The 17190-nt window shown below is 37.7% G+C and overlaps 1 protein-coding gene across 5 annotated transcripts in view; it reads right to left on the reverse strand.

The window, feature by feature from the left end:
- Positions 1-3336: 3336 nt before the first annotated feature.
- PRMT3 (protein arginine methyltransferase 3) overlaps positions 3337-17190 on the reverse strand; it is a 51023-nt gene continuing 37169 nt past the window's right edge. For 3 of the 5 annotated variants that reach the window (XM_080345993.1, XM_080345992.1, XM_080345994.1), the window contains 3 exons: positions 12456-12506; positions 12167-12254; positions 3346-3849 (listed from right to left, as the gene is read on the reverse strand). In XM_080345993.1, the coding sequence (XP_080202119.1) occupies positions 3740-3849; positions 12167-12254; positions 12456-12506 (249 nt within the window). In that variant the 3' untranslated portion in view covers positions 3346-3739. Of the gene's footprint in view, positions 3850-12166; positions 12255-12455; positions 12507-17190 lie in introns of all 5 variants that reach the window. The other 2 variants (XR_013922223.1, XM_080345991.1) reach the window with 2 other exon arrangements.

Consider the following 17190-nt stretch of genomic DNA (forward strand, 5'->3'; position numbering starts at 1 on the left):
TCTATTTCCCAAACCAGCTTTCTGAATCCTCTGTAGAGCTTTATCTATTTGAAGCTGAGACTTTGCTTTTATCCGGATCACAGAAGCCGGGTCTATCTCATTACGGCACAGCCCACAGGACAGAATGCAGATTGAACTAAGGTGCCCACAGCAAAATCCTATTAGAGACTCCAGCATGATGCTCACTGGAGAGATATTCAGTGAGGAAGGACCAGGAGCTTCCAAGTTTGCCTTTCTTGCTTAGCTGCCCTCTGATGGGAAAAGCCAGGAAAAGTGTTTTACAGCTTAGCAAGCAAAACATTTAAAAGTACTGCAGAAAACAAGGAAAATTAAATAAGGAACAGATCACAAAAGGGGGAAAAATCTGTAGTTTAGCATTGAAATCAGAAGTGGAGTTGTGAGCATCCACACCCTTTTCAGGTGGGTTATTGATCTTCAACTATACAGACTTTGGGCAAGGATTTGAAGACAGGCCAACCTTCGGTTTTATCTGAATATTAAACCAACTTTTATGAATCACTAGTCAATCTTAACATCTCTGACCTTGGGCTAAGCATAATGTAAATCACTTAAGCATGAATAAAGATTGATAATTGAGAATATTCCTTTTGGATTAAACATGAAAACCTTCTGCACAATGTTCTTCAGAACTCCTGGCCTTCATTATGAAGCACAACAAAAACATACTTTCCCAATCAAAAAAAAAATTATTTATAGCCAAACCAGCATTATTTCTAAATTATTTCCCATTCAATAGAATAAGTGTAGAAATAATTATGGGATATTAAATATAATATCACAATCATACTAATTAATCTACATGTTAATTTTTATAGATAAAGATGTAGTTTAACTACAAAACATTCAGTGCATATGCACTTACAAACAGCATCATTAGAATTACTATCTCTCACTGGACAAATTCAGGGGTATCTCTACCCAAAGCAGTTACTTTCCACTTTTCTGCCTCTGACTGAATCATTATGGTTCCTTTAAAAGAGTATTTCTTGATCACGTTTCCTATAACATTTAATTCACACAATTACAATTAGGAAACGTAAATAATTGATCGTGCCGTCAGATGAATCCCACGTTATTCAATTGCCAGGTTCAGAAAAGCCACTTACAACTGATGGGCTATTTCCACAGGACACTGTGTGACACTGGCTATCAGATCAACTCCCACTCGTGTATTTGAAGTTCTTTGAAACTCCAGTGTCTTTCCCAAATGACCCTCCTCGGACTTTTCATTAATTCAGGTCTTTTCAGGACCATTTTTCTTCTGCTTAGATGCTACTAAATCCTCTCTTCTTGATGCAGTTGTTTGTTTGTTTGTTTTAAATAATAATAGCTGGCATTTCCTTTTTTCTTCTACACATTTTCAACCACTTTTTCACTACATAAACTCCATCTAGGCCATTGCATTCTTCCTTTCTTGCCTTCTATGCAAACATTTATACAAACATACAATCTACATTTCTACAGAAGCCACAGAAATATTGCAAAATTACAGTTGGAAGGGACCTCAATAAGATCATCTAGTCCAACACCAATATGTAAAAGTATCAGTCACACTAAAAAGACATGAAGCTCTCACAGCCAACTACATATTAGATGATCAAAATCAGATGCAGGTTCTTCCAACTTCTAGTTGCCATAGTACTGAGGATTTTGCTTAGTCTGTCGAGATTCTATATTTCTACATCACCTCTTGGCAAAGGACCAAGTTCACAGTTCATCCCCCCGCCTGCCTGTTTACTGTCTAAGGCTGATAACTCCATCACAAACTCCATTGATCAGTCCAATGCCAACTGCTACCGTTTCATCTACAAAGTCAATTTTTGTAGAGTTGAAAAGTCTTTAGTTTCAGATAACCAGGCTCAAGTGTTTGAACAAAGATAACCCACATACTTGCAAAAGGAATCTACGTCAGCTAGAAAAACGTTAGCAAACCAGACTTACACATCAACTATAACACTGCCGAGCATTAAGACTTGTCAGATACTACTGAGAAATAAATTTTGCACCTTTTTGTGTGTGTGCAATTGTCTCATTTGTTAAGTTTTTATAGAGAAGCCTATACCGAAAATTCTGAAAATATGCAGCATTTATAAACTGTGTGCAGTGCCACTTGCATAAAATCAAGGTATCTAAAAATCACAGTGAGCAATGAATTAATACTTATTACTAGGTGAACATTAATAGCTAAGGTGTCAATATGGGTGGTGAAGCCCTTATTTAGACCATTAAAATGAGTTAATCAGACTAACTGCTCAGGACTTGAACACTCCCATTAAGCTGCATATGTGAGCTGAGCTCCTGAACATCTAGATGTTAATTGGGACATACAAGGGTTTAACGGTGACTCAATAGTTTTCACAAAGAATCCCCACCCCCTCTAAGCCAAGGAAATTATTTGGATGCAAATTAGTAAGCCACACATTTCCACGGGGAGGATAAAAGCAATGAGATGAAACAACAATCCACAAATCTGTTTTCAGCTGAAAATACAGTAGCACTGTAGGAACTGTCACTTCCTATGCAATGTCCCCTTCACTGTATGACATCAACTGCTGTGTTGCAGAAGAAACTCAGATTTTGGAAAACTTTCCATTTCTCTGCCAAATTGGCATTACCATTGGTAACACTCTTTAGTTAGAGGCAAAAAAGTAAGTATTTTACCCCATTAAATATACATATACCCAAACTTTGTGGAGCAGACGTCAAGGGAAAGAACTTCCTTCTTGTCTTAGTCCTTTAAAAAAGGTCCTAACATTATTTTAACAGCAGTTCAGAGATGACCAGCAAAACACTGTCATCTTTGCTTCTTGAAATGATTTTTGAAACCACTTTCAACACAAATATCCCTGTACAATACAAGCGCACAAACTGCATGGTGTCACACTCCGTTCCAACTCCACTGCAGATTAAAATGTTTAAACAACATCATATACACGTCAATCCTTGATTGTTCATAGTCTGTTTCTTTGAGCAGCCAAACGAAATCCACTGTTGCAGCAAATGCTGCTATTTGTTCACAGTATTTTTCCTAAAGCTCCTAAAATATACCCTTCCATCCACCCACGCTCCAATAGGCTAGAATAGAAAAAACTGTAGCCACAAATAAATGAGCCATCACTGGATAGGCAGGAGAATTTCCAATTACATCGAAAACAAGGAAACTGGCAACTGCATTTATAGCATACTTGGTTCATTTATTTAGATAAATGTAACTGAAATGTGCTACAACTTTTTAATTATAGAAGTGTAGTAAAAATAAAGTGTTTGTTGTTGGAATTCCAATTGCAGGATTGCAAACTTATTCCCACTGGGACTGGTACATGATTTAGCTGCTTCTTTCCTGAAAAAGAACATTGCACAAGGATTTTGACAGTTGGAGAATAAAAAGAAGTATTGAGAGATCATATTTATTGCTGCTCACAGGAAGACTTCAATCTGATTTTTCTCACCTGGCAGTCTCATGTAACCCAAACCCACCTGTCTTGCCTTCCCCACATCATGTGAAACAGTAGAATCTGATTTTTTCATCAGTATCCATATGCCAGTGCAAAAGCATCTGAACAGTACTCTCTCAATTCTAGGGAAACTTTCCACATTCTTGTGTGTGCATATGCATACACGAATACAAGAGCTGACCATTCTTTGATATTTAGAAACAGTTGCACAGTTCAATCTAACATTCAAATGTGACGTCTCCCCAAGTTACATGTGCAGAATTTCACTGCAGGCTGTAGGTCTGCTGGATGTCCCTCACTGACAGGGTTATGAAGAGGGACCGTGGATCCTTTCTGTTTTTGCGGACTGTTATCTTCCCTCTCAAGGCCTCTCCTGTAAAAGAGAAAAGGAAATTAATACTCTAACATTACTGAATCGCACACAGGAACAGCAAAGATACATTACATACCATTATGTTGCACGAGAAGCTGTTCCAAATTAATCAGAACTAAACAAAGCTGCAAAGGCTTCCTTTCTGTTTTCAAAGCTCTACACAATGGTCTTGACAACAAAGGTTAAGGCAAACCGTTCAACCTGGTGAGGCGCTGAGTTATGTCTGATGCTCCTCAGATCACCCACCCAAAGACCTGATATGCCAGTTATTTTACCTACAATTTTTACTATTCCCCACCTCCTCACCCCAGTTTAAAATATCAATATACACATGAAGTGATAGAAATCATCTTTAAATTCCTGAACATTCTGGACATGAAAGAAGAAACAAAGTTAGGAATAACACAAAAGCATAAAAAATGCAAAATTGCTAGTCCATAAAATTTAATACTGTATTATCTTTTGCTGAGCTCCCTAATTTTTAATTACACATCACTATGCAAATAATGCATCACTATGATCAATGCTGAGTAAAACTACATAACCACACAACTCTCTGCTTCAGATGCCACGTGATTTATAGTTGAACTGTATTTCATTTAAGCTCTAATTAGTTTGTAAAATAAAACATCAGGCTTTTCTGACCACACCACTCTGCCTGTGTGGGTTTCTGCTAAAACCAGAGAGAACCCTTTGATACAGAAGGAAAGAGCTGAGGGACATCTCCCCAAGGAGAGACACAACCTTCACTTTCAGTGTTAATAAACCTAAGGACAAGCTTTCCTCCTAGAGAAATTTCAGGCCTTGTTGTTTCTATGTTTAACATTTTGTCTTAGATTGTGCTGATCACATCTGGTTTCACCCTAAGAGCAGCTACAGTTCCACAGCACATCAAGTTTTTCCACATTTATTCCTTACAGAATGCAAAGGTCTGTTCTAGCTTGTAAAAGCACTTTCAGATTCTCAAATAAATGATGAGAAAAGTTAAACCTTCCGCGCCAATTTAGGAACTTGTGTATACAAGGAAGAGAAGTTTTACATTTCATATGCAATATATGAGCCTATTTGGGGATCTCTAAGTCCAATTTAATGATCTGACAGTCCATTTTATTGTCATACAAACATACTTTATGGATGAGATGTGAAAAGCCCTTATAGCCATGCAACATTCTGCAACTTCACACAGGACTGAACGTTCATCTTTACCCCTCACACCAGCCACTGTTAGTACTTTTCTATCTCACTGGATCCAAAGTATTTCCCAGGTGTTTACTACTTACTGTGATTGTAACAACAAACCACAGCTTTTAAAAAGTTGACATTTTCAAGATTCTTATTGCAAAAAATGAAAACAAACAGCCATTTGTAAACTAAGCCAAGTTCAAGTTCAGTAAGAAATTTAGAATTCTCCATTTGGCACAATTCTCAGTTGCACCCACAAACAGTAAATTGACACATGGGCCATGTTCTAAATAAGAAATGCTGGACATTTTGCCAAAGGCTGCAATATAAACACCAAAGAAAGCTTTTCAACAAGAATAACTGTGGTATCAATACTATACAAGAAACAAACAAAAAATATTATTTCATTTTTTTTTTCCATAACTTAACAGTTGGAGATTCCACTTCAATTCTTGTCCAGCTTTATTATTAGGACACCCATGATGGACACAATTCAAAGTGATTTGCAAAGAACTGCAAAAATGGTTTCACAGATCATTTAAACAGAAATTTGCCAGATAGAAGGACAAAGTAAAGAAAAAAGGGTGTTACAGCTTCTATCCAGTTGAGAAGTTTAACCTAGTTTGAACATACAGATTCTCAGAACAGCTGCAAAATGATTTGATATATTTTAACATCCTATAATAACTATTTTTAAGACATTCAGTAAGACTAAAGAGCTTCTGAGAACTAAAATTCCATGACTTAAGTAAATCTGTACATCAGTCTTGCCATTTGAAACATTAATACAAAGCAATACCATACATGAAGTACAAGTCTAAATGTAATTTCATAAATTAAAGCTGACTTCATAGAACAGAACCCTCAGACTCTGTCTGTAAAGGTAGTTAATGAAACAAAGCATCCCATTTTTCCATTCAGCTATTTCTTATGCAGTAAACACATTAAAGCTGCGTTTCTAAACAGTCTTTTCTGAGGGCCGAAGCAAACAACAGCAGCGCAACCAAGTCACAGAAAGGCAGTTCTGAACAATTAATCAATGTCACATAGATAGACCATGACTGATGTTTTTTCACCATCGTGCTGTCCTGCGAGCTGCCTGGAGGAAGCCGTCCCGGGGACTCAGCTGCATCACCTTGCTCTTATCACGCTCAGCTGAATGCAAGTAAACCACACAGTGCCATTGCAGTTTGATTAGGACAAAACTGAATCCATTACAATCCCGCTCCCACAATTTTATTATCCCCTGGGGAGCCCTGAAATTTGTCCCCAAAAGAAGAATTCAGCAGGATTGCTGGACGAGCTTGCTAGCACAGGAAAAACGGCATCCCTAGGTCCGTACTGACCCACTGCTGATTACACGCTCTACAGTAATCCCTATACATGTGCTCTGAACGCTCAAATGGTTTATTTTGATGCTGACTTTTACCATCCTGAAGCTGTACACACTCATCTTTCATCTTATGTTTGTGCAATACAATCATGCAAAGGGCAAGCCTGCAGGTTAAGAGAGAAGATACTTCTCCATGCAAGAGCCTCTATCACCAAGAGTGTTTAGGCCCACTAAACCATATTTTTTTTAGTCTAGAACTTGATTCATCTGAAAAGATTTGGCTGAACCCAAAGACTGCATGTGGTCTCCTGTACATATATCCGTAACATCTGCTTAAAGCTCGAAATGATCCATGGCAATGAACTGGTAACATGAAGAACTACTCCGCCTTCCAACACAATTTGTTGTCCCCTTTCTCTTTGATCACAAAAAGATGCAAAGAGATACTGAAGGTAGCCAGTAATCAAGGTCCTTCAGGTTTCCTTCTTTTCTTCCTGTGGAAAAGCTTTATGAAGCTAACAGTGAGACAAGTAAGAATATGGTACTCAAAACATCCTTTATTCTGAACATCATTAAAATTTAAGAACCTTAGGAAAGATGCCACTGGAATTGCCTCAAAGAGAGCTGCCAAAAAACTGCAGTGGATTTGGGCTGAAGAAAACTTAACCACCTAACAGCCGGTGAGCAATACCTTTGCAAAACCCCTATGCTGTAAGAACCACAAGCTTCTAAGTGGTTCATATGTGCCTTCACAGTTCCACAGCAGTAAGCTTTGACACTGCTCTTCATGACAAGGCTGTCCTTGTTTGAGACTGACAATTTAAACATTATCTAGTTTTCTACTCTAGTTTAGACTAACTTGAACCACTATCTATTGGTCTAGCATGTAACCAAAAAACAAACCCAAAAAACAAGTCTTAAAAGCATTACTCTGGAAGACCTGGCTAGAAAGTAGTTTCCAAATACCATCTATCTTCTGAAAACAAAAAAGAACAATAAGAGACAGAAATTGTTTGTGGTGGGACCAACAGCATTTGAGACATCCTTCTTCCACCGGCTGGTTGCTTTTATAAACTAAGCAGCTGTTTGCCAACTGCTGTTGAATCACTGTTTGGCCTCTTCTGAAACTATGTTGAGGTTCTGTCCTTCCCCTTCATGCTCTGAGTACATTCTCTGAGGAGTTTTTGTACCAAATTGGATGTTTTGACTCCCCAAGACAAACTAGGCTGTTGAGTAAGGTGAGACAACTTTGTATGGCTGCTTAAGACAACACGCACACCCTGCAAGTGTCTGAGATTCCAAAGATAGCTCAGGCAACAGAAATAGTTGCCACAGGGAACAGGAAAGAGAAGATACATGGTCATCCAAAATGTATAGCTGCAGTAGCCAAACTCACTCACCTAGAACTAGTCTTAATTCACCAGTTTAGGTAATAGAGATCCTAAACTGTATAGCTGTGTCTCAATCTTTCTTTCTCAGCAGTTCTGAAAAAAATAAATTGCTGTTGCTGTATGATCCGTATCACCTTGCGGCTGCAACTTGCAAAGGGAGGGCACACAGAACAGCACAAGAAGTCCATCCAAGTTTTCCTGTCTAGATACAGAACTTCTGTTATCTTTCAATGACATAAAACAGCCACAGGAAGAGATTATCTCCATTTAGTGCCTGAAATATGCACTTAGAAATGTTTCTGGAAAGTCAGCAGGATGATTTTAAACTGCAGATTTCAAAAGGTGTGGCATAGGACACGCAAGATTAAAGTGTGACCATAACATTCAAGTTTTAACAACTACTACATTTTAAAAGCTAGCATCATTTTTGGAGGTATCACTTGTAAGTAAACAAGTGACAGCGTTCTATAGACATCATGTTGCAGCTGTAGAGAGGCAAAACAGACACTAAAACCTCAATTAGGAACCAAATTATCCATCTGGGATACACAATACTGAAGTATTTCCATATAAGATCAAAACATTCAGACAGATTAATTGTGCCAGTGTTGTTTTCCCATTTTTCACAAAGCTCTGTAGGTAGACAAATTACCATTTTTCAGTTTGTAAATTCACAGCTACCCAATTATAGAGACTGGGGAGTTAAAGATAATCAAGGATTTTACAGGGGCTTAGTCATGTGAGTTCTGCTTCGGTTTTGCTGTGCTGGCCCCTTTTAGCACCAAAGAAAACAAATCAAGGTTTTATTTCCACTGCCAGGCAATATCAAGAACACAAAATGCCGACAATATGCTGGTTTATTGCTAATAGAATTTGCTTGCCTACAGATCTGGGTTTTAACTTAACGCACCACTACAGAAAAGATTCTGTGGGCCCTTTAAAATAATATTTGCAAGCATTTTATTTATTTAGTAAATGCTTGAGACAACCAAATAAGGATGATTATTCTGTATACATTTTTTTGTTTAAGAAACTTAGCAGGAATATTTCAACAAATAACAAAAGGAAAAGACTTATGTTTGGACCATGAATAAGAGAAGGATACTACTTTGGCCTCTCAATTTTCATTTGCAAAAGCTATTAAAAGGGCTTCTAAGTGACGCTTTCTGCTCTGTAGGGAGTCTACAATACAATACTCTTTTGTCTAAGAAAACCCAGTTTTTATGGCGATAAAATATTGTCTGGCTTTTTTTCCCCAGTTTCGTTAATTTTACTGCTTGCTAAGCAGTTAAAGCATATTCAACATGCTGACACTATTTTGTTTTACTTCATTGTATATCAGCTTCAAGTCTCTCATCACAGTCTGTGAGAAGGAAAACTACCTTTTCAGAATACCTAAGTAATAAAAGATTATCCCCCACTCTCGCATTAACTCTAAACCAAATCAACATAAACTAGCCATTGAAACGATATACAAAGCTGTCTACCATAGTGAGGTATCAAGAACAAACTCAGTGGCAAATCAGAAGGACTAATTAGGTGTAACTTTTATTGTCTCACTCTCCAGATCTTTGGACCTAATGGAAACCTCTCCCATTTCATCCATTTCATCCCAGAGAATTTGCAAACGTTGCACACCCAGCACAGGCTGCGGCACAGACGCCAAAGGACAGAGGATTAGTTGCAAGCCCCATCTTTTGGCTTGTAACGGCTTGATTCTGTTATTACTAGAACAGAGATCAAAACATTCAGTCTTTTTTATGGCTGAGAAAATAGATCTATTTTTACAACACATAACCTGGTATCAAACAGCTGAGAAAATAAGCTAGTTCACACTGCAGAACAAAACAATTCTGCCGTGGCATAAAGGAGTCTTTCCCTGTTAAATACCCAGCAGGTTCAGATATCTGTAAGCTCAACCTCTTTTACAGAGCAAATCCAAATACAATCAGTGCTTTATAACCACTTCAGGCATATTCCCAGAAGCTATAAACCATCTGATACAGACTTTAAGACAGCTTTCCTATTTTACTGAGAATTAGAAAAGTGAGGGAACCATTTTACTTTACTGGGGAAAAAAGCCCCAGACAACACACATTGTCCTGCTTGAAAAAAGCTTTCAAAACAAGAAAACATTTTAAATATATTTTATGCCACCACATTCCTCTTTCACAACCTATTAAAGTAGTGAAAGCAAATATCACCATGGGTACACTGGCCAGATTATTGCAAGACTCAAATAATATTTTTATTTTCCGGTATTTACTATGAAAGGAGTTTGTCCTAACTCAGTCTTGCAGACAACACCAAGTTGGGTGGGAGTGTTGATCTACTGGAGGGTGGGAAGGCTCTACAGAGGGATCTGGACAGGCTGGATCAATGGACTGAGGCCAATTGTCTGAGGTTGAACAAGGCCAAGTGCTGGTCTTGCACTTGGGTCACAACAACCCCAGGCAGCGCTACAGGCTGGGGAAGAGTGGCTGGAAAACTGCCTGGTGGAAAAGGACCTGGCGGTATTTACATTGGATATTAGGAAAAGCTTTTTTCACAGAAAGCATTGTCAGGCATTGGAACAGGCTGCCCAGGGAAGTGCTTAAATCGCCATCCCTGGAGGGGTTTAAAAGACACATGGACGAGTTTCTTAGGGACATGATTTAGTGGACTTGGCAATGTCAGGTTTACGGTTGGACCCAATGATCTAATAGGTCTTTTCCAACCAAAATGGTTCTACAAATACATTTAGTCACAAGCAGGTCGTCTTCGCTGTGTTTCCCAGTGTCATATATACATTTCTTATTCTAAGAATTTATACAGAGGATTGATGAATATTGGTAAACACAGGGATGAGCATAAAGGCTGAAGCCTTCAAATGATACAAACATGTTTAATATAATATAGTTACTTTTTCCTTCAGTTAACTTGCATTGAGAAAGGTCCATTTGAAGGAAGTTTCCCCAAAAGCTGAATACATTTGGAGTGGAGCTCCATCCAACATGTCCAGCAGAAACAACGCAAGGTCAAATAGTAACAAGCAGTGCTAATTCATTAACGTGTGACAGATGAGAAAGACCTGGAAGCACAATTTTACATACATTGCAAAAGAAGTTTGAGCAGTTTGTTTAGCTGCTAAAATGGAAAGTGAAAGACTGAGGAAATCAAAGAATACATTTAACTACAAAATTACCAAGATGAATATTTGAGCCACTAGTTTTACAAAGGAAAAACACCCACAATATGAAAAAATGGAAAACGTGGAAATCTGTACTTATAGTAAGATGTCTTGAAGAAACAAGAGTTTTGGAACGATGAAGGAGAAGGACCCAAGTCAGAGAGAATGGTTTAAAAATAAACACAAAAAAAGCCCAAACAAACAAACAAAATCACTTAAATTAAGCAACACTACTGTGTAAGTTTGAGGAAACACCTTCTGCCCTGATGGGCTTATGGCATTAATGACAACAAATATCGCACAGAAATGAAAACTGGGATTACAAAGGAAAAGGAAATGACATCAGAAGTTTATCTCAGAATCTTCTTTAATATCAGAAATAACAGGCAGAGAATCCTAGATTAAAGTGGTAGTTTTATATAAAATATAAAACCAGACAGAATGGGTAAAAGGATGGGAAAAGGGACCTTAAATAATTACGAAGAGGACACGACAGGTAGAAAGAAAAGAGAAGCATAGCTGGAACAAGATTTGTTACAGGAATAATTTTAAGAAATATGAGCTAATAAAGAGAAAGGAAGGAGTTACAGCAAAAATGATCTTGAAAGTCAGCTAGGTTGTGTTCACTGCTTCAAAGCACATCGTTTCTGCAGCTGCCTTCAGAAAGTCACTGCACCCAGGCTCAAGTTCTAGAGCTAGGCACATCTCCCACTCATTTCACACATTTGGTAAATGTCAAATGATCTATGTAATATTTAATAATGTGCATATTCTAAGAAATGTCACTGCACTTCAAAAAAATACACTTTGCACTCTATGACATTGAAATTTAATGAGTTGCGGCAAGGAGACCTCGGCCAGCCTTATCTAGAAGAAGAAACTCAACACAAGCCAAGTACAAATGCACTAATGCATATGTGCACCTAAGAAGTGACAGGACCCGAGAATATGCAAATAAAAATTATTTAAGACTATAAAGTCAACGCATGAAAGAGAGAAACAATTTGTCAGATAACACAGACCATAGTACCTTTAGGAAAGAAACTCCTGGTAAAAAGTTGTCACGGCTGATAGCTAGAAGGGGCAACTGTGAAAGTGACTGAGTGTAAAGGCTGCTTTCACCAAGGTACATTCATAATTTTTCAACACTTAATGTCATTCTTAGAGTATTTAAGATTTGAATTTAATGATAACAGCAGTGTAACACAGCCATTGTTGCGCCACAACTGAATTTAAATATACCTGCTTCTACAGGCATTGGTTTCTCCAGGAGAAATAGCGTCTGTTTCCAGTGTGTTTTGGCACACAGGGGACCAGTTGAAAACAAGACCTGCAACAGAAGAGTTCAAGAGTTTGATTAAGAACAACATTTTTGATATCACATCACATCAATCAATTACCAAACACACATGCACGTGAAGTGTTTGCTAGAGAAAAAAAGACTCACTGCCAAACACCTTCAGGCAGAATAAGATTCAAAAATACGTGTTTTAAAAATGTCTGAGAGATTAGGGTAACTCCAAATACTGACCTTGTTGTGACAGTTCTTCTCGAAAAATATATCAAAATAACCAGCAACTGCCTATAAAAAAAGAGGAAAATACAAATATGATAAAGGAGTAATAGCAGCACTCAATAAAAAGTTTATCATTAATATTTATTGGGATTTCTACTCCTTTTCAAGCCCTTAATAATAGGAACAAGCTTAGATTTGTGAGTTCAAGCATGCTAGAAATCCCAAGACAAAAAAATAAGCTGTCAACACACCTTAGTTCTACTTGAGCATATCCAGCCCACTGTAATCGTATTTATGACATATCCAATTTTAGTCTGAGTTTCCAAAATAACCCATGCACCCTAACTGCAAGCAGAATAACATGTGAGGAAACAGACTCCCATGACTCTAAATACAGAGGGATCCTGCACGCTGTGTTCACTCTTTGCATGGATGAACATCATTTTCCATAAAAGCTGCCTGTGAACAGACGCAGAACATAACCGGGTAGGGAATATTAATATTTTTCTTCCTCTAGTACACATACAGATAAGGAAAAAGACTCACAAATACCTCATGCTGGCCTTTTCAGCAGTTAATAGTGTCTAATAGTAACTCTCCATAGGATTCCTTCTTCTGTCCCTCTTGCCATCCTACTCTTAACCTCAAAGAACCTCTCTCTTCAGCGCATAATTCATTAGCGGGACTTTTCTTTCAGCTTGAAGAGGAAAAGAAAACCAAAAAGTCCACACACAAAAGAGTATATCAACACTATTAGTTATACAAAAAAGCCTTGTGAGAGTCCTAGAAATTCTAATTCAAATAAAGAACTGGAAGATGCTCATAGAAGACCATCAACGCCACAGTTTCTCCTCTGAAATCCTGTTCACGCTCACCTTTCTTTGCTTTCTACTGTCTCCTAGGAAAAGGCTAAAGCAAATCAGATGGTGGGCCCAAGGCACTTATGCTTCTCTATTACATGACAGCCTGGAGAAATGATCCAGAATAGAGCTTTGAGGAACTCTAAATACAGAAGCTGGGGACTCTCTGTCCCTCTGGCAGCAGGAGGGGAATTCTCCTCACGTCAGCTGTTGTACATTCAAACACAATGCACAGAAATTTGGTGATGGCAAGCCCACGGCATGAAAATTCACTGCAAACAACTGATCATAACCTTTCTCTCACAGCACCAGTGTTTCTCTCCTGGTCTAAGCCTAGGAAATGGGTTGTTTTGAATAGTTACAAAGGACAAGTTCTGTAGCTTGTCCTTCATATTCACCGAGAGATGGATTGTGATGGGAAAAGTCACACATACTTACAAAATTAATGTGAAAAACTGAATGGCACAGGGTTTTATCATTATGAAATATGTGATCTGAATGGTTGATAAACCATTCTGGTATTTTTCTTCTGTAGTCTAAATCCAGAGCAGATTCCACTAACGCAGTGGTGAATACAATGTCTTACAGCATGTAAGTCTGTGTTAATGTGCCTGTGTCAGCTTTTAAGCTACTGGCACTCCAGAGGAGCCTGGAAAGTTCCAAATTCCGATGTGGGCAAATATTCTTCAAAAAAACAAAACAAAACACCAAGGAGACACTGAGGGACCTTTGTGACAAATGAGGAACAGATGCTGGAAACTGTGACTCTTCCATCCCCTTAGTGAAGTCCTATCACTCAATGCTGAGAATCTCATTCCCAAGTGAATTACAGCCTTGTCTCTAATATGCCTTTTTGAGTAAAGACTGAGAAGGTTTTGACAAAGCTTTTTTGACCCAGACTACTGTTATTGATGCACAATCTTTTCTAGACATTAGTCAGAGACCCACTAAGTCATACAAATATTTTTCAATCATCAGGTCAATACTGTTGATATGTTTACAAATAAGACTTAGGATATGATCACTGAAGAAAGGAAAACAAGGCTGAGACGACAAAAATACGTGAAGAACTGAGGGAAAAAATTGGCCTACAGCGAATATGAGACAGTCAAGCTACATTTTGGAGCAGAAAGCTAGAAGCTCCAAGCACATATACCATAGTTAAGGTGGATGTAATTATCTATAAACTTGGAAGCAAGAAGCAGCAGAAACACCCTACATACTGCCCTGAGGACATAAAAATCAGTCAATGACATCGCATCTCTAACACAAAGTTTTCTTTGCCACGTCACTGGCAAAGTATTGGAGGATTCAAAGCTTCACCACAGTTCTAGTGATTTCTCCTTTTGATGTTTTGTGAAAAGCTGGATGTGAAATATTAGAATTTCTGGTTCTCCATGAAGACATAGGAAACCTTCCTTGAAAGAGCCATGAAAAACTAAAATCTCTGACTGCAGTTAAGAAGCCTATGTCAATACTCCCAAGTGAAAGGGCTAAAAAACCCTAAACCAAACCAAAATAGAGCCCACCCTTAAGGTATATTAGCTAAGACTTGCACCACTACATAAATGATCTGGTTTCCCATGTTAACATACTGGGAAAAGTAAGAAAAAAGGCAGAAGTGAAGTACAGGCAGATGACGCTTTCTACAGTTTTATCTACAATCACTAGCCCTGTATATTTGAAAACAAATTTCACTAATCTAAAAACCTACACAGATCAAAGTTGAAATAACCTGATCATACAAAACTAGCCATAAAGTTGTGGCTTCAGTTACTATTGTCTTTTTAGGAATTTATACCTTCTCTTATATCTTAAATTTTTAAAAAATTCATTATCTGTTGGTGGTTTTATGCTGAAATGCACAATACGTATCTTCTATGTTTAAGTACATTTCAGTGAAATAACTCTGTAAAAAGTAAAGTTCAAATCATTTTCCTTTCATTTCTCTTTTGAACATCACCACAAATTGCAGCAGCTATGCCAGTCAATCACAAACTTCTGTTAAATATGCAACATTCCAAAGACAGACATTTCCAACATTTACAGTGTGAAGTAAGATTAAGTCCTCCCTTCTTCTGGTAACATTTAATATGCAGCTAAAAACAAAATATAAGGGAAAAAAAAAGATTCCCAAGTGGCATGCTAGAAGCAATCACAGACACAAGCATATAAATATGGAATACAGAGCTGGCCAGATTTTTATTAAAGATGTCATTTTTTTTATGAGAAGGCAAACTAAGGAAAAGGAACAAGCAAATAATTCCCCCATAAATTCCAGATGATGCTTTACAACTGCCGCCTTAGTCTCTCTGTCTCTATTTTGTTTTCTTTTAAGCATAAGAACAGTTATTTCCTCCATTGTGGTTTTTCCTCATCTTTTTGCTCCACCTTTGACAGCTCATTTACAACTTCACCAATGACTAATCAGCAAGAACTTAAATCTTCTCTGGAAGAATCTTTCAAGCACCAGCCTCTCAAATACCATGGAAGAGGAAAACACAACTAATGACTTCTAAACTGGTAATAAATAACTGTACCTCTAGCCTGACACATGTTCTAGCCTCAAAGGATGTTAAATATTAGGAAACTGCAGAAATATTATTCTTCCTGGTCTCAAATCAATTGCCAGGAGAAAAGCAGGACTATGGGGACAGAATCTCCAACCCCAGAACAAAGTCTCCATATCTCCCAAGGGAACTAATAAGGTTAAATAAAGAACTAAGGGAATATTTAAGACTAGATGTGCATTACTGAGACTGCAGAGCAGTAACCTGGAAGGGTCAACGAAGAGTTCAGTCAACAACTAAGAATAAAATAGTTCTAAAGTTACAACAGCAGCCACTAACTTCTATGCCATTTTGTCAAAAATGGGGTTTGATGAAGAGTTCCTGTAGAGTAGCTTAAGGTCTTAATCCATCACTGATACAAAAAGAACTGTAAAAGCAGCACTTCCTCTCAGTAAGATTCACTTGTCTTCAATACATTTTTCTTGCCTTCCAGATAACTTGAGCCTATTTTTCCCCCCCATTTATTCACATAACATGTACTAAGTAAAATAAGATACAAAAAGCTTTAACATATGTAATAGATGAATATTAGGACATATTCCTTATTTATACTCTTCCACTTAGAGTACTTAGGTGAAAGGGGAAGAGAAGCCTCAATTTTAATTCCAGTATATGTGAATACTACGACTTTTTTTCTAAAGAAAATGGCTGTCTCTACATGCGGCATTTTAACAGGATAAAACAAATGAGACTGCTCAACTCCTTATGAGAACTCACAAAGGCAACCTTACCAATTCACTTAGGAACAAGGAAATTAAAAATTATCATCATCGCTATCACCTACAGTGAGTAATTTATCATTCTTGCTCTTCACTAGTATCATGTTCCAGCAGTGAGTGGCTACAACAAATACAATTAGACAGCTGGCCACAGAAGTGGGAGATAATGTGCTTTTGATGGAGTTTACCCAAGCATGGAGATGGAATGTTTGTCACCCACGCGGCAGAGTTGCTGCGCTTTTATCACAAAGAAACCCCTCGCTATTAAAATCCAACTATTTTGTGCTTTAAAAAGAATAAGAATCGGGAGATCACTGTAGGGGAAGCTACCAATAGCCAAATAGATCAGAATAATAAATCTTGCTTTGTAACATGATAGAGTAGTCTTTCCTTTAAACACACCTTGAATGTCTGATTTCTGTTTAACAGTGGTACTCAAAGCCAGCTTTCCAACTTTTAGCTTAAAAAATTTAGTTTCTCACCTAAGACTGGAATTAAAGACTTAGATGATAATACTTATTGTTGGCTCCCAAGTGGATGATTGGACATTAAGAAATAAAACTGCCTAACATGGACAAAGATTTTAACAAGCAAAGATTTT

This window comes from Nesoenas mayeri, assembly GCF_963082525.1.
Source record: "Nesoenas mayeri genome assembly, chromosome: 5".
NCBI lineage: Eukaryota > Metazoa > Chordata > Aves > Columbiformes > Columbidae > Nesoenas > Nesoenas mayeri.